This window comes from Tachyglossus aculeatus, chromosome 18 (assembly GCF_015852505.1).
Source record: "Tachyglossus aculeatus isolate mTacAcu1 chromosome 18, mTacAcu1.pri, whole genome shotgun sequence".
Lineage (NCBI taxonomy): Eukaryota > Metazoa > Chordata > Mammalia > Monotremata > Tachyglossidae > Tachyglossus > Tachyglossus aculeatus.
Window position 1 is genome coordinate 24,689,754 of NC_052083.1, and position 18,203 is coordinate 24,707,956.

The 18,203-nt window shown below is 45.4% G+C and overlaps 1 protein-coding gene across 1 annotated transcript in view; it reads left to right on the forward strand.

Moving 5' to 3' along the window:
* The window catches only part of HERC2 (HECT and RLD domain containing E3 ubiquitin protein ligase 2), a 319,306-nt gene that overhangs the window by 107,372 nt on the left and 193,731 nt on the right, over positions 1–18,203 (forward strand). Inside the window, exons 19-21 of the mRNA XM_038760185.1 lie at positions 5,800–5,978; positions 14,534–14,718; positions 17,971–18,126. Coding sequence (XP_038616113.1) covers positions 5,800–5,978; positions 14,534–14,718; positions 17,971–18,126 — 520 coding nt within the window. The remainder of the gene's footprint in view (positions 1–5,799; positions 5,979–14,533; positions 14,719–17,970; positions 18,127–18,203) is intronic.

Sequence of the window (18,203 nt, forward strand, 5' to 3'; positions counted from 1 at the left end):
GTGCAGAGCACTGGACCAAGCGCTTGGGAAGGACGAGTCGGCTCCTCCGTAGTCAGTTGATTTTCTGGGATACTCTACTAGCCGACCAGTCTTCATTCATTCATCCATTCATTCATTCAGTCGTATTTATTGAGCGCTTACTGTTTGCAGAGCATTGGACCAAGCGCTCGGGAAGGACGAGTCGGCTTCTCCGTAGTCAGTTGATTTTCTGGGATACTCTGCCCTCTGACCAGTCTTCATTCATTCATCCATTCATTCATTCAGTCATATTTGTTGAGCGCTTACTGTGTGCAGAGCACTGGACTAAGCGCTTGGGAAGGACGAGTCGGCTCCGTCGTAGTCACTTGGTTTTCTGAGATACTCTACTGGCTGACCAGTCTTCGTTCATTCATTCATTCATCCATTCATTCATTCAGTCGTATTTATTGAGTGCTTACTGTGTGCAGAGCACTGGACCAAGTGCTTGGGAAGGAAGAGTCGGCTCCTTCATAGTCAGTTGATTTTCTGGGATACTTTACTAGCCAACCAGTCTTCATTCATTCATCCATTCATTCATTCAGTCGCAATTATTGAGCGCTTATTGTGTGCAGAGCACTGGACCAAGCGCTTGGGAAGGACGAGTCGGCTCCTCCGTAGTCAGTTGATTTTCTGGGATACTCTGCCCTCCGACCAGTCTTCATTCATTCATCCATTCATTCATTCAGTCGTATTTATTGAGCGCTTACTGTGTTTAGAGCACTGGACTAAGCGCTTGGGAAGGACGAGTCGGCTCCTTCATAGTCACTTGATTTTCTGAGATACTCTACTGGCCGACCAGTCTTCATTCATTCATTCATTCATTCATCCATTCAGTCGTATTTATTGAGCACTTACTGTGCGCAGAGCACTGGACCAAGCGCTTGGGAAGGACGAGTCGGCTCCTCCGTAGTCAGTTGATTTTCTGGGATACTCTACTAGCCGACCAGTCTTCATTCATTCATCCATTCATTCATTCAGTTGCATTTATTGAGCGCTTACTGTGTGCAGAGCACTGGACCAAGCGCTCGGGAAGGACGAGTCGGCTCCTCCGTAGTCAGTTGATTTTCTGGGATACTCTGCCCTCTGACCAGTCTTCATTCATTCATCCATTCATTCATTCAGTCATATTTATTGAGCGCTTACTGTGTTTAGAGCACTGGACTAAGCGCTTGGGAAGGACGAGTCGGCTCCTTCATAGTCACTTGATTTTCTGAGATACTCTACTGGCCGACCAGTCTTCATTCATTCATTCATTCATCCATTCAGTCGTATTTATTGAGCACTTACTGTGCACAGAGCACTGGACCAAGCGCTTGGGAAGGACGAGTCGGCTCCTCCGTAGTCAGTTGATTTTCTGGGATACTCTACTAGCCGACCAGTCTTCATTCATTCATCCATTCATTCATTCAGTCGCATTTATTGAGCACTTACTGTGTGCAGAGCACTGTACTAAGCACTTGGGAAGGACAAGTCAGCTCCTTAGCAGTCAGTTGATTTTTCTGGGATACTTTACTAGCCGACCACTCTTCGTTCATTCATTCATTCATTCAATCAATCGTATTTATTGAGTGCTTACTGTGTGCAGAGCACTGGACTAAGCGCTTGGGAAGGACAAGTCGGCTCCTTAGTAGTCAGTTGATTTTTCTGGGATACTCTATTAGCCGACCAGTCTTCATTCATTCATTCATTCAATCGTATTTATTGAGCGCTTACTGTGTGCAGAGCACTGTAGTAAGCGCTTGGGAAGGACAAGTCGGCTCCTTAGTAAGTTGATTTTCTGGGATACTCTACTATCCGACCAGTCTTCATTCATTCATTCATTCGTATTCATTCATTCATTCAATCGTATTTATTGAGCACTTACTGTGTGCAGAGCACTGTACTAAGCACTTAGGGTGGACAAGTCGGCTCCTTAGTAAGTTGATTTTCTGGGATACTCTACTAGCCAACCAGTCTTCATTCATTCAGTCAGTCAGTCATTCAGTCACATTTATGGAGCACTTACTGTGTGCAGAGCACTTTACTAAGTGCTTGGGAAGGACGAGTCAGCTCCTCAGTAGTCAGTTGATTTTCTGGGATACTTTACTATTCAACCCGTCTTCATTCATTCATCCATTGATTCAGTCGTATTTATTGAGCGTTTACTGTGTGCAGAGCACTGGACTAAGCGCTCGGGAAGGACAGGTCAGCAACATCTAAGACGGTCCCTACCCAACAACGGGCTCACAGTCTAGAAGGGGGAGACGGACGACAGAACAGAACCTGTAGACGGGTGTTAAAATCGTCAGAACAAAGAGAACTAAAGCTCCGTGCCCGTCATTAACAAAATCAATCGTAAATCTGTCCAAGTAAAATAAATAGGGTAATAAGTCTGTACAGACACAGATATACAGGGGCTGTGGGGAGGGGAAGGAGGTAGGGATGGGGAGGAGGAGAGGGAAAAGGAGGCTCAGTCTGGGAAGGCCTCTCGGAGGAGGTGAGCGCTCGCTCGGGCTTCGAGGGCGGATGTGCGGAGGGAGGGTGTTCCGGACCTATCAATCAATCAATCAATCGTATTTATTGAGCACTTACTGTGTGCAGAGCACTGGACTAAGCGCTCGGGAAGTCCAAGTTGGCAACATCTAGAGACGGTCCCTACCCAACAACGGGCTCACAATCTAGAAGGGGGAGACAGAGAACAAAACCAAGCATATAAACAAAATAAAATAAGTAGAATAGCTATGTACAAGTAAAATAAATGGAGTAATAAATATGTACAAACATATATACGTCTATACAGGTGCTGTGGGGAAAGGAAGGAGGGGAGGCGGGGGGATGGAGAGGGGGACGACGGGGAGGACGCGGGCCGGGGGTCGAAGGCGGGATGGGCGTCTCACGAAATTATGCCTATAGATCCTGTATTATGTATATGTGTTTATACATATTATTATTATTTATTTGTACATATTTATTACTCTATGTATTTATTTACTTTGTACATATTTATTCTATTTATTGTATTTTGTTAATATGTTTCGTTTTGTTGTCTGTCCCCCTCACCCCCCTAGACTGTGAGCCCGCTGTCAGGTAGTGGCCGCGTCTCTATATGTTGCTGACTTGTACTTCCCAAGCGCTTAGTACAGTGCTCTGCACACAGTAAGCGCTCAATAAATACGACTGAATGAATGAATGAATCCACTCCCACAGATAGACGACGTGCATTGGGCCACACCTCAGTGGTCTAGTGACACCGACTTTTGGTCTGTACGTTCTGTGGCACCTAAGCCCGGTGAGGGCAAGGATTGACCATCTCTGTTACCGAAACATACTTTCCGAGCGCTTAGTACAGTGCTCTGCGCACAGTAAGCATTCAGTAAATACTAGTGAATGAGTGAAATTACGTATCCAAGACCAACCGAATCGAATCCAAATCCACTCCTCAGATTGACCGTCTCTGTTAACAAAACGTACTTTCCGAGCGCTTAGTACAGTGCTCTGCTCACAGTAAGCGTTCAATAAATACTAGTGAATGACTGAAATTACGTATCCGAGACCAACCGAATCGAATCCAAATCCACTCCTCAGTGAACGATGATACTTGGTCTAGTGATGCCGACTTTTGGTCTATACGTTCTGTGTCACCTAAACCCGGTGAGGGCAAGGATTGACCGTCTCTGTTACCGAAACGTACTTTCCGAGCGCTTAGTACAGTGCTCTACGCACAGTAAGCGTTCAGTAAATACTAGTGAAAGAGTGAAATTACGTATCCAAGACCAACCGAATCGAATCCAAATCCGCTCCTCAGTGAACGATGATACTTGGTCTAGTGACACCGTCTTTGGTCTCTAAGTTCTGTGTCACCTAAGCCCGGTGAGGGCAAGGATTGACCGTCTCTGTTACCGAAACGTACTTTCCAAGCGCTTAGTACAGTGCTCTGCGCACAGTAAGCGTTCAGTAAATACTAATGAATGAGTGAAATAACATATCGAAGACCAACCGAATCGAATCCAAATCCACTCCTCAGTGAACTTGGTCTCATGACACTAACTTTTGGTCTACACGTTCTGTGTCACCTAAGCCCGGTGAGGGCAAGGATTGACCGTCTCTGTTACTGAAACGTACTTTCCAAGCGCTTAGTACAGTGCTCTGCACACAATAAGCAGCGTTCAATAAATACTAGTGGATGAGTGAAATTACATATCCATGACCAACCAAATCGAATCCAAATCCAGAATGTTTTTACTGAATATTACTGGATTGAGTCGGGCAGCGGTAATATGGAGCACAGGAGTGAAAACGGTCCAGGGAGAGATCTTTGTGACGGGGGAAAGGACTTCCTTTCGTCTTTCTGGAGCAGTTGGCTTCCGCCGGGAATCATCTGAGGCCCGGTTTCCCGCCGACGTAATTGCGCTGGGATATCGTAGTCATCCTACTTTGATCTCTAGGAAAACGATAGCTCTCCTTATTAGTTAGTCCCTCTGTCAGAGAGGTAAAGAAAGCCATTCAATCCGTCGCTTAAATGGCAGTGTTTTGTTATGTGGGTTCTAGAAAGCAATATGGGAGGAACGATGCAGGCTTTCACTTTATTTATATATCAATTATATTTCTATCGTAAATAATACATCATAAACATTATCATATCATCGATATATTAATCATGTTTATAATTATAATATGTTATATTAATACCATATTAATTATATTAATATCATTATCATTACATTACTGTTATTATATTATTGTATATTATAATGCATTGTTATGTTGTGTCATTATCAATAATATATCGATTATCAGCGCTTGGAACAGTGCCTTGCACATAGTAAGCGCTTAATAAATGCCATTTTTATTATCATTATATTCTAGTATAAATATATTATAAATAATATATTTATTAATATATTAGCTATATTTCATTTTGTTAATATATTTTGCCTTGTTGTCTGTCTCCCCCTTCTAGACCGTGAGCCCGCTGTTAGGTAGGGACCGTCTCTATATGTCGCCAACTTGCACTTCCCAATAATAATAATAATGTTGGTATTTGTTAAGCGCTTACTATGCGCAAAGTACCATGTACTTCCCAAGCGCTCCGTACAGTGCTCTGCGCACAGTAAGCGCTCGATAAATATGATTGATTTCATGCATTTTATTTATTTATTTATTTTATTTATTTATTTTATTTTGTTAGTATGTTTGGTTTCGTTCTCTGTCTCCCCCTTTTAGACTGGGAGCCCACTGTTGGGTAGGGACTGTCTCTCTATGTTGCCAATTTGTACTTCCCAAGCGCTTAGTACAGTGCTCTGCACATAGTAAGCGCTCAATAAATACGATTGATGATGATGATGATTGATTGCAAAGCACTGTTCCAAGCGCTGGGGAGGTTACAAGGTAATCAGATTATCCCACGGGGGCCTCACAATTTGAATCCCCGTTTGACAGATGAAGCGCTTAGTACAGTGCCCCGCACGCAGTAAGCGCTCCGTAAATACGATTGAATGAATGAATTGCTTTCGATCCCCTACGCAAAGGGCCTCGGCGGGGTTCACCGGCACTTCATAAATGATTTTCCATCGATAGGCTGGCAAATAGGTAGACCGCCCAAATCCTCCGGCTGATTTCTTCTCCCTCAAGCACCAGTTTAGCCTAGATATCGTGTCTTCCTCATTTCTCCTCCTTGAAACTCTCCCGAAAAGAAGCCACCTGGAATAAGGCGCTTATTATATTATTATATTATATCATTATATATTATATATTATATTATATATTATCATATTATTATACTTAGGCCCTTATGTGTTACAGGATATTGAGGCAAAGAAAGAAGCCCAGAAGGAGAAAGAAATCGACGAGCAGGAAGCCAGCGCCTCGACTCTTCACAGAAGTAGGACTCCCTTAGATAAGGACCTCATTAACACAGGGATCTATGAATCTGCCGGAAAACAAAGTTTGCCTCTGGTTCAGCTCATCCAGCAGCTGCTCAGGTAAGTTGTTCGAGTTTTGCAGAGCTGTCAGATGGGGATGAAGACGGTGAGCCCCCCGTGAGACCACCTGATCACCTTGTAACCTCCCCAGCGCTCAGAACAGCGCTTTGCACATGGTAAGCGCTTAATAAATGCCATTATTATTATCAAATGGAGCGCTCCCGGCTAAACGACCCGCAGAACTTTCTAGATGTGAGAGAGGAAGCGTCGCGCCGTCGCGCGGTGTTGTTATGATGCCTGAGTATGGAGAGCGATTGTCCGATCCGTCGAAAGGGTCGCGTCTCAAGGTGTGACTGAATTATAAAGATTTAAATATTATGGGGACCCACTGGTATTGGCAACCAAAGACCAACCAGGGCATCTCTTAGCCCCTAGACCGACAGCAAACCCCCTTTTTCTTAAAACCGGCTCCGCCAGTTGTCAGCCGCGTGACTTTGGGCGAGTCGCTTCACGTCTCTGTGCCTCAGTTCCCTCATCTGGAAAACGGGGATGAAGACCGTGGGACCACCGCATCGCCTTGTAACCTCCCCGGCGCTCAGACCGGTGCTTTGCGCATAGTAAGCGCTTAATAAGTGCCATCATCAAGACTGTGAGCCCACTGTTGGGTAGGGACTGTCTCTATATGTTGCCAGTTTGTACTTCCCAAGCGCTTAGTACAGTGCTCTGCACATAGTAAGCGCTCAATAAATACGATTGGTGATTATTATTAAAAGAAAAGGCAGAAATGAATCTCCGTTTAGTTGGATTTTGAGGGTCCGTGACGTTTCAAAGTTCCAAGCCTAGGGCTGTCCAGTTCTGCTGCCCAGCAACCACTTTTTTTGCATTCATTCAATCGTATTTATTGAGCGCTTACTGTGTGCGGAGCACTGGACTAAGCGCTTGGGAAGTACACAAGTTGGCAACATATAGAGACGGGCCACCCAACAGTCTTTGGTTTCCTGACAGCGGTAATGATTTTTATCAGTGGCTTTGAAATCAGGTTTCTTTACAGTTTTGTCTGCGGGGTGGCAGCTACCAACAGCAGCAGCCCAAGGCTCCCTTCCTCCTAATAATAATAATAATAATAATGATGTCGGTTATTTTGGTACTTAAGTGCTATTTAAATAAGCGGTATTTAACAGCAGCAGTCCAAGTCTCCCTTCCTCCTAGTAATAATAATAATGATGTCGGTTATTTTGGTAGTTAAGTGCTATTTAAAGTCTCCCTTCCTCCTAATAATAATAGTGATGTCGGTTATTTTGGTATTTAGGTGCTATTTAAATAAGTGGTATTTAACAGCAGCAGTCCAAGTCTCCCTTCCTCCTATTAATAATAATAATAATGATGTCAGTTATTTTGGTATTTAGGTGCTATTTAAATAAGTGGTATTTAACAGCAGCAGTCCAAGTCGCCCTTCCTCCTAATAATAATAATAATGATGTCGGTTATTTTGGTATTTAAGTGCTGTTTAAATAAGTGGTATTTAAGAGCAGCAGTCCAAGTCGCCCTTCCTCCTAATAATAATAATAATGATGTCGGTTATTTTGGTATTTAGGTGCTACTTAAATAAGTGGTATTTAACAGCAGCAGTCCAAGTCTCCCTTCCTCCTATTAATAATAATAATGATGTCGGTTATTTTGGTATTTAAGTGCTGTTTAAATAAGTGGTATTTAACAGCAGCAGTCCAAGTCTCCCTTCCTCCTAATAATAATAATGATGATGTCGGTTATTTTGGTATTTAAGTGCTGTTTAAATAAGTGGTATTTAACAGCAGCAGTCCAAGTCGCCCTTCCTCCTAATAATAATAATGATGTCAGTTATTCTGGTATTTAAGTGCTTACTACTTTTTTATGGTGTTTGTTATGCGCTTCCGGTATTCCAGGCGGTGTACTAAGTCCTGGAATCAATACAAGATAATCAAGCTAATCAGTCCGCCACTTATGTTACCAACTTGTACTTCCCAAGCACTTAGTACAGTGCTCTGCACACAGTAAGCGCTCAATAAATACGATTGATTGATTGATTGATTGATTGTCAGCCGTGTGACTCTGGGCGAGTCGCTTCACTTCTCTGTGCCTCAGTTCCCTCATCCGTAAAATGAGGATTTAGATTGTGAGCCCCCCGTGGGACAACCTGATCACCTTTAACCTCCCCGCCGCTTAAGAACGGTGCTTTGCACATAGTAAGCGCTTAATAAATGCCGTCATTATCATTATTATTATTAATTTGGACCCAGGTATGGTTTATAGGTAGTGACGGAATTGGGAGCAATATTGGGAGGGCCCAAAATGAGCTCATTTTATATAGGTTTTTAGTGGTATTTGGTAAGGTGCTTACTATGTGTCAGGCACTGCTTTAAGCGCTGGGGCAGATACAAGCGTATCAGGTTGGACACAGTGCCTGTCCCACGTGGGCTCACAGTCTGAAGTTGGAGGGAGCAGTGTAAGTGCTATTTAAATTCAATGTATTCATCTCTTTATGCAATAGTAATAACTGTAGTCTGTTATTAGAATTCCAGACCCTTCTCTGTTCCAGTGAACATGTATAGTTTGGGCTCGTACCTGAACTCGCATTTGAAAAGAGAAGCTTCTAGTCCCAGTTCTGCTCCTGGCCTCAGTTTCCTTCTCTGGAAAATGGGGATAAGGTACTTGCCCTCCCTTCCTCTTAGAGAGTCCGGTGTGGTGCAGGGACTCTCTCTCTTCTGGTTATCGTATGTCTGCCCCAGCACTTAACACAGTACTTGACATGTAGGAAGTACTTGGTAAATATTATAATCCCAATTGTCATTATTGTTAGCCCGAGTGATTCAGTACATGTGGTAAATGCAAAGGGGGAGGCTATTTTAAAAGCTATTCTACCTAAAAAGTGAATTTGAATTTCCAGAGGGAATGAAGAGAATTGAAAGTGCCTTACGTTTAGAAAACGCGGATAATGGGCAAAGACAGCAAAGTGAGCAGCAGAAACTCCCATCTTCAAAAGAGCTTATCACAGTTAAAATGAGAGCGTTCCTAGTCTTCTCAAAAAAGGAAATTTATTCAAGCAGAATGTAAAAATTGTTTCGAGAGAGAGAGCGAGCAAACATCTTCAAATATGCTCATTCAGAAAATCTTGCAAAATTATATCTCAGTGTGTCTCCATTGGAATATTTTTTTTGTACTGCCATTCCTGTGCCCTAAGCATTCACCCCAGCTCCACAACATTTATGTACAAATCCTTATACTCTACTATTTCTCCTACCTGTAATTTATTTTAATTCTTGATTCCCCCTGTAAACTCCTTGTGGGCAGATATTACGCTCCTATGGCTTCAACTATCACCTCTATGCTGATGTTTGTACATATTTATTACTCTATTTATTTTACTTGTACATATTTATTCTATTTATTTTATTTTGTTAATATGTTTTGTTTTGTCGTCTGTCTCCCCCTTCTAGACTGTGAGCCCGCTGTCGGGTAGGGACTGTCTCTATATGTCGCCGACTTGGACTTCCCAAGCGCTTAGTCCAGTGCTCTGCACACAGTAAGCGCTCAATAAATACGATTGAATGAATGAATGACGAAAAGCAAATCTCCAAGAGGCCTTTCATTTCATTCATTCATTCAATCGTATTTATTGAGCGCTTCCTGTGTGCAGAGCACTGGACTAAGCGCTTGGGAAGGACAAATCGGCAACATACAGAGACGGTCCCTACCCAACAACGGGCTCCCGGTTCTGGACTAAATCCTGATTTCATTCGTCCATGCATTCGGTTGTATTTATTGAGCACTTACCATACGCAGAACACTGAACTCAGCGCTTGGGAGAGAGTGAGGAGCTTTTGCTCGATGCCGCTGGAGATTTTTGAGGCGGGGAGTGACGTGCCCAGGGCGTTTCCGCACAGAGACGATCCGGTCAGCGGCGGGAAGTAGAGACTGAAGCGGGAGAGACAGGAGGATGGGAGATCGGAGAGGAGGCCGATGCGGTAATCGGGTCGGGAAAAGATGAGCGATCGAACCGGCGGATATGTACTAAGTGCTCCGTCCGTATCGCCTATTCACTTGGGTTCTTACCCGTCGAGCGCCCAGACCGGAGCCCCACCGCACCTATCAATCAATCAATCAATCAATCGTATTTATTGAGCGCTTACTATGTGCAGAGCACTGTACTAAGCGCTTGGGAAGTACAAATTGGCATCACATAGAGACAGTCCCTACCCGATAGTGGGCTCACAGTCTAAAAGGGGGAGACAGAGAACAGAACCAAACATACCAACAAAATAAAATAAGTAGGATAGAAATGTACAAGTAAAATAAATAAATAAATAAATAAACAGAGTAATAAATATGTACAACCATATATACATATATACAGGTGCTGTGGGGAGGGGAAGGCGGTAAGGCGGGGGGATGGAGAGGGGGACGAGGGGGAGAGGAAAGAAGGGGCTCAATCTGGGAAGGCCTCCTGGAGGAGGTGAGCTCTCAGCTATGTGACATATCCGTTTGTAACTCGCTTCGGAGTCGCTACGGATCGGAGACGGCGCCGCGGCGTCAGACGAGACGGCATATTTGGATGCCCGTCTCCCCCCTCTCGTCTTTCAGGTCCTTGTGGGCAACGAGCGCTTCGAACAGTGCTTTGCACATAGTAAGCGCTTAGCAAATACCATTATTATTGTCTACAAGCGCTTAGTACAGTGCCCTGCACTCGGTAAGCGTGCAATAAATACAACTGATGAATCTACTCTTGTTCTACACTCTCCCTAGCGTTGAGTGCGGTCGTCTGATCGAAAGCACTCCGTCAGTACCGCTGACGGGTCATTCGACTGATTATGTTGCCAACTTGTACTTCCCAAGCGCTTAGTATAGTTCTCTATACCCAGTAAGCGCTCAATAAATACGATTGATTGATTGATTGATTATGTGGAAAAACAGGTGTTCTGCCGGTTACCATCGCTAGACCGTGCGGGGAGCCGTGAGCTGGAAAATAGAGACGGTCCCTACCCAACAGTGGGCTCACGGTCTAGAAGGGGGAGACAGAGAACAAAACCAAACAGATTAACAAAATAAAATAAATAGAATAGATATGTACAAGTAAAATAAATAGAGTAATAAATATGTACAAACATATATACATCTATACAGGTGCTGTGGGGAAGGGAAGGAGGGGAGACGGGGGGATGGAGAGGGGGCCGAGGGGAGGACGCGGGCCTGGGGTCGAAGGCGAGATGGGCGTCTCACGAAATTATGCCTGTAGATCCTGTATATATGTATATGTGTTTATACATATTTATTATTATTATTATTATTTGTACATATTTATTACTCTATGTATTTATTTACTGTGTACATATTTATTCTATTAATTGTATTTTGTTAATATGTTTCATTTTGTTGTCTGCTGCCCCCACCCCCCCCCAGACTGTGAGCCCGCTGTCGGGTAGCGGCCACGTCTCTATATGTTGCCGACTTGTACTTCCCAAGCGCTTAGTATAGTTCTCTATACCCAGTAAGCGCTCAATAAATACGATCGATTGATTATGTGGAAAAACGGGCGTTCTGCCGGTTACCGTGGCTAGACCGGGCGGTGAGCCGCGAGCTGGAAAATTCCTGCGTTCAGTCGTATTTATCGAGCGCTCACCGGGTGCAGAGCACTGGACTAAGCGCTTGGGAAGGACAAATCGGCAACGTGCCCGCAGTCTAGAAGGGGGGAAATAATTGAGCATCACTGATAACCGGCCAAGATGGGTGAAACCCGCCTGTTCCGACGAAGGCCCTCGTCCCTGTTACCTCTCTGTGGGTATCATCCCCCACTCCCCTGCTTCTTTTTCTTTTCTTTTATCCGGGTATTTATCAAATACTCTAGACCGAGCACTGCGGTAAGTGCGAGGGCGATGTAAGTCCATCGCATCAGAAGCAGCACCCGTCCCACTCGGGGCTCCCGCTCTAAAAGAGAAGAACTAGTATTTTATCCCCATTTTACAGATCAAGAAACTGAGGAAAAGAGAGGTTGTCACCTTAATAGGCTCAGCGGAAAGAGCCCGGGCTCTGGAGTCGGAGGTCATGGGTTCAAATCCCCGCTCCGCCAACTGTCAGCTGTGTGACTTTGGGCGAGTCACTTCACTTCTCTGGGCCTCAGTTCCCTCATCTGGAAAATGGGGATTAAGACTGTGAGCCCCACGTGGGACAACCTGATCACCTTGTATCCCCCCAGCGCTTAGAACAGTGCTTTGCACACAGTAAGCGCTTAACAAATACCATCATCATCAGAGAAGCAGCGTGGCTCAGTGGAAAGAGCCCGGGCGTTGGAGTCAAAGGTCGTGGGTTCAAATCCCGGCTCCGCCAGTTGTCAGCCGGGTGACTTTGGGCGAGTCTCTGGGCCTCAGTTCCCTCGTCTGTAAAATAGGGATGAAGACTGTGAGCCCCCCGTGGGACAACCCGATCACCTCGTAACCTCCCCGGTGCTTAGAACAGCGCTTTGCACGTAGTAAGCGCTTAATTAATGCCATTATTATTATCGACAGACCCAGTACTAGAGTCTCCCAGTTCGTTCATTCGGTCGTATTTATTGAGCGCTTACTCCGTGCGGAGCACTGTACTAAGCGCTGGGGAGGTACCAGTTGGCAACATATAGAGACGGTCGCTGCGCAACAACGGGCTCCCAGTCTAATCCTGCGCTCTCGTGGACCACGGTGCCGGCCAGATTGGCAGTTTCGCCGGTAGTTTCCCTTTCGGGAAAGTGGAGGGGATGATATCATCATCAATCGTATTTATTGAGCGCTTACTGTGTGCAGAGCACTGTACGAAGCGCTTGGGAAGTCCAAGTTGGCGACATATAGAGACGGTCCCTACCCGACAGTGGGCTCACAGTCTGTCCGATTCCCCTTCCACCTCAGAGGCATCGCAAGAGAATTCAGGCACCGGAATATCTAAAAGTTGGTTTCTTTGGTAGAAAGGACGACGTGCGTTCAGCGCGGTCTTCTTCCTCTTGTCATGGTCCATTCAACCAGCTTTATCAATCAGTCGTATTTATTGAGCGCTTACTGTGTGCAGAGCACTGGACTAAGCGCTTGGGAAGTCCAAATTGGCAACATATAGAGACGGTCCCTACCCAACAGTGGGCTCACAGTCTAGAAGGGGAAGACAGAGAACAAAACCAAACATACTAACAAAATAAAATAAATAGAATAGATATGTACAAGTAAAATAAATAAATAAGTAGAGTAATAAATACGTACAAACATACATATACACAGGACAGTTTCTTCAATTCTGCAGTTAACTGCCATTTACTTCGGGCTATCATCATCATCATCATCATCAATCGCATTTATTGAGCGCTTACTATGTGCAGAGCACTGTACTAAGCGCTTGGGAAGTCCAAATTGGCAACCTCTAGAGACAGTCCCTACCCAACAGTGGGGCTCACAGTCTAGAAGGGGGAGACGGAGAACAAAACCAAACATACTAACAAAATAAAATAAATAGAATAGATATGTACAAGTAAAATAAATAAATAGAGTAATAAATACGTACAAACATACATATACACAGGACAGTTTCTTCAATTCTGCAATTAACTGCCATTTACTTCGGGCTATCATCATCATCATCAATCGTATTTATTGAGCGCTTACTATGTGCAGAGCACTGTACTAAGCGCTTGGGAAGTACAGATTGGCAACATATAGAGACGGTCCCTACCCAACAGTGGGCTCACAGTCTAGAAGGGGAAGACAGAGAACAAAACCAAACATACTAACAAAATAAAATAAATAGAATAGATATGTACAAGTAAAATAAATAAATAAATAGAGTAATAAATACGCACAAACATACACATACACAGGACAGTTTCTTCAATTCTGCAATTTACTGCCATTTACTTTGGGCTATCATCATCATCATCATCATCATCAATCGCATTTATTGAGCGCTTACTATGTGCAGAGCACTGTACTAAGCGCTTGGGAAGCACAAATTGGCAACATATAGAGACAGTCCCTACCCAACAGTGGGCTCACAGTGTAGAAGGGGAAGACAGAGAACAAAACCAAACATACTAACAAAATAAAATAAATAGAATAGATATGTACAAGTAAATAGTACATATTTACTATTATAAATATTAATAAATTTATTTATTTTTTATTAAAAATTAATAAATAAATATTTATTTATTTATAAATAAATAGAGTAATAAATATGTGATTATGCCGCTACTGAGTTGCGCTAACGTCGCCAACCTGAGTATTTTTCGGCCCCGGATATTTGTCTCCGCTGTTGGGATGTCAGGAGTACGTCCCGTAACCAGAATACGTTCTCGTGGCCGTGCCTCGTGATTGAGAAGCGGCGTGGCTCAGTGGGAAAGAGCCCGGGCTTTGGAGTCAGAGGTCATGGGTTCAAATTCCGGCTCAGCCGGGCGACTTCGGGCAGGTCGCTTCTCTGTGCCTCAGTTCCCTCGTCTGTAAAACGGGGGTGAAGACTGGGAGCCCCCCGAGGGACAACCCGATGGCCTTGCAACCTCCCCGGCGCTTTGCACGCGGTAAGCGCTTACTAAACGCCATTATTATTATTATTATCATTCTTTTGTCTCCGTTCAGAAATATCGCCTCCCAGACGATTGCCAGACTGAAAGACGTGGCCCGCCGAATTTCAGCCTGCCAGGACCGGGAGCGGTCCGGCCCGGAGAGATCGGCATCGCTGGACCTGTTACTTCGTTTTCAGCGTTTGCTCGTTAGCAAGCTCTATCCCGAGGAAGGTTTTGTTCCGTTCTCCACTTCGTACAGTAAGTTACGTCGGTGGCCGAGGCGGCTTTCCCGGTCGGCGGGTGGGAGAGCGTCATTTTGGCCGTAGCGGGTCCCTTGGCGGTTCAGGTTATTTTGGGAATGTTAAAAGGATTCTCCAAACTCTCGTTCAGACCGATTTTGCCGCCAGTGATAACGATGATGGCATTTATAAAGCGCTTACTATGTTCAGAGCACCGTTCTGAGCGCGGGGGAGGTTACGAGGTGATCCGGTCGTCCCACGGCGAGCTCCCGGTCTTCATCCCCATTTGTCAGATGAGGCCACCGAGGCCCGGAGAAGTGAAGCGACTTGCCCACAGCCACAGAGCCGGGATTTGAACCCGTGACCTCGGACTCCAAAGCCCGGGCTCTTTCCCACCGAGCCACGCTGCTCCTCTAGGCGCTGAGGCCAGTGCTCTGCGCACAGTGAGCGCTCAATAAATGCGACTGAATGATTATTGGTTTCAGATTTCTGAGGCCAATGATTAGAATTCGGGAACTGCGCAGAAATCCCGACTAGCGTGACCTGTTGTCGTGGTTGGTACTTTTTGGAGGATTGGCAGCTTCACTTGTATAAAGGACATAAACCGGGTTTTTTTTTGTCGTTGTTGTTTTGTGGTGTTTAAGGACTTGCTGGGTGCCTGGCACTGTACGCACTGTAGTTAAGCGCTATACACACATATATATTTACACACACACACACACACACACGTATATATATGCATATGCATATACATATATGCATGTATATACATACACATGTTTATATACATATATACGTATATGTGCATACATATACATATATAGGCATTTATTAAGCACTTTATGTATACATACACATGTTTATATGCATGTATACATATATGTGCATACGTATACATATATAGACATTTATTAAGCACTTTATGTATATATACACACATATGCATATATATGTGCATACATATACATATATACATATATGTGCATACATATACATATATAGGCATTTATTAAGCACTTTATGTATACATACACATGTTTATATGCATATATACATATATGTGCATACATATACATATATAGACATTTATTAAGCACTTTATGTATATATACACACATATGCATATATATGTGCATACATATACATATATAGGCATTTATTAAGCACTTTATGTATATATACACACATATGCATATATATGTGCATGTATGCATACATGTGTGTGCATGTGTGTATACATGTATATATGCGTATGTGTGTGCATGTTTGTGTATATATGCATGTATGCATATGCATGTGTGTATATATGTGCACACACATACATATATGTGTATGTATGTACATATATGTATGTTAATATACATACACAGGCATTTATTAAGCGCGTAGATATGAGCTAATAATAATAATAATAATGGTATTTGTTAAGCACTTACTATGTGCAAAGCACTGTTCTAAGCGCTGGGGGGGGATACAAGGTGATCAGGTTGTCCCACGTGGGGCTCACAGTCTTCATCCCCATTTTACAGATGAGGGAACTGAGGCCCAGAGAAGTGAAGTGACTTGCCCGAGGTCACACAGCAGACGTGGTGGAGCCGGGATTCGAACCCATGAGGTTGGACTCGGTCTGTGTCCCACCTGGGGCTCGCAGTCTTTAACCCCATTTTACGGATGAGGTAACTGAGGCACAGAGAAGTGACCTTTCCTGCCCAGGGGCACCCAGTAGATCAATGAGAAGCCGCCTGGCTCCATGGAAAGAGAGTCTTGGGAGTCAGAGGTCACGGGTTCTCATCCCGGCTCCCCCACGTGTCTGCTGTGTGACCTTGGGCAAGTCACTTCACTTCTCTGTTCCCTCATCTGTCAAATGGGGATGAAGACTGGGAGCCCCACGTGGGACAACGTGATCACCTTGTATCCCCCCAGCGCTTAGAACGGCGCTCAGCACATAGTAAGCGTGTAACAAATGTGATTATCGTCGTCATCAGCGGTGGAACCGTGATTAGAACAGGTCCTCTGGGACAACGGGATCACCTTGTATCCCCCCAGCGCTTAGAACGGCGCTCAGCACATAGTAAGCGCGTAACAAACGCCATCACCGTCGTCATCAGCGGCGGAACCGTGATTAGAACAGGTCCTCTGGGACAACGGGATCACCTTGTATCCCCCCAGCGCTTAGAACGGCGCTCAGCACATAGTAAGCGTGTAACAAACGCCATCACCGTCGTCATCAGCGGTGGAACCGTGATTAGAACAGGTCCTCTAGGATAACGTGATCACCTTGTATCCCCCCAGCGCTTAGAACGGCGCTCAGCACATAGTAAGCGCGTAACAAATGCCATCATCATCATCATCAATGGCGGAACCATGATTAGAACAGGTCCTCTGGGACAACGGGATCACCTTGTATCCCCCCAGCGCTTAGAACGGCGCTCAGCACATAGTAAGCGCGTAACAAATGCCATCATCATCATCATCAATGGCGGAACCGTGATTAGAACAGGTCCTCTGGGACAACGGGATCACCTAGTATCCCCCCAGCGCTTAGAGCGGCGCTCGGCACATAGTAAGCGCGTAACAAACGCCATCATTGTCGTCATCAGCTGCGGAACCGTGATTAGAACAGGTCCTTTGGGACAACGGGATCACCTTGTATCCCCCCAGCGCTTAGAAGGGCGCTCGGCACATAGTAAGCGCGTAACAAACGCCATCACCGTCGTCATCAGCGGCGGAACCGTGATTAGAACAGGTCCTCTGGGACAACGGGATCACCTTGTATCCCCCCAGCGCTTAGAACGGCGCTCGGCACATAGTAAGCGCGTAACAAACGCCATCATCGTCGTCATCGGCGGCGGAACCGTGATTAGAACAGGTCCTCTGGGACAACGGGATCACCTTGTATCCCCCCAGCGCTTAGAAGGGCGCTCGGCACATAGTAAGCACGTAACAAATGTGATTATCATCGTCATCAGCGGCGGAACCGTGATTAGAACAGGTCCTCCGAACCCCAGGCCCTCGCTCTTTCCGGGCCGTGCCCCTCTGAAAAACGTTCCCGGATGGTAGTCCCAAGTGCGTCTTGTTTTCTTTTTTGCACCCGAGCCCCACCGCCCCGCGGGAGACCCTCGCATTAGCCACCCCCCTTCCCCATTTGATCCGTGGGCCAGCGGCGCGTCGTGGCCAGACTGACGTCCCTCTGTCGCAGACCCACTCGGCGTAGTGAGCGTTGCGGTGAAACTCCCCCGTGCGCTCGCTAACGCGCGAACCTCGCTTCCAGGTCCCGAGTTACTCGGGGTGGGCTCCCTGCTGAAAAAATACACCGCCCTGTTGTGTACGCACATCGGCGACACGCTGCCCGTGGCCACCAGCATCGCCTCCACCAGCCACAGGCACTTCGCCGAGGTGTCGCGCGTTGTGGACGGAGACTTAACAGGTACCGGGTCGGGGATGCGCTTTTCACGGGGACCTCTGGGAAACAGAGGCGATTGAGGGGGACGTCTAATTAATAGC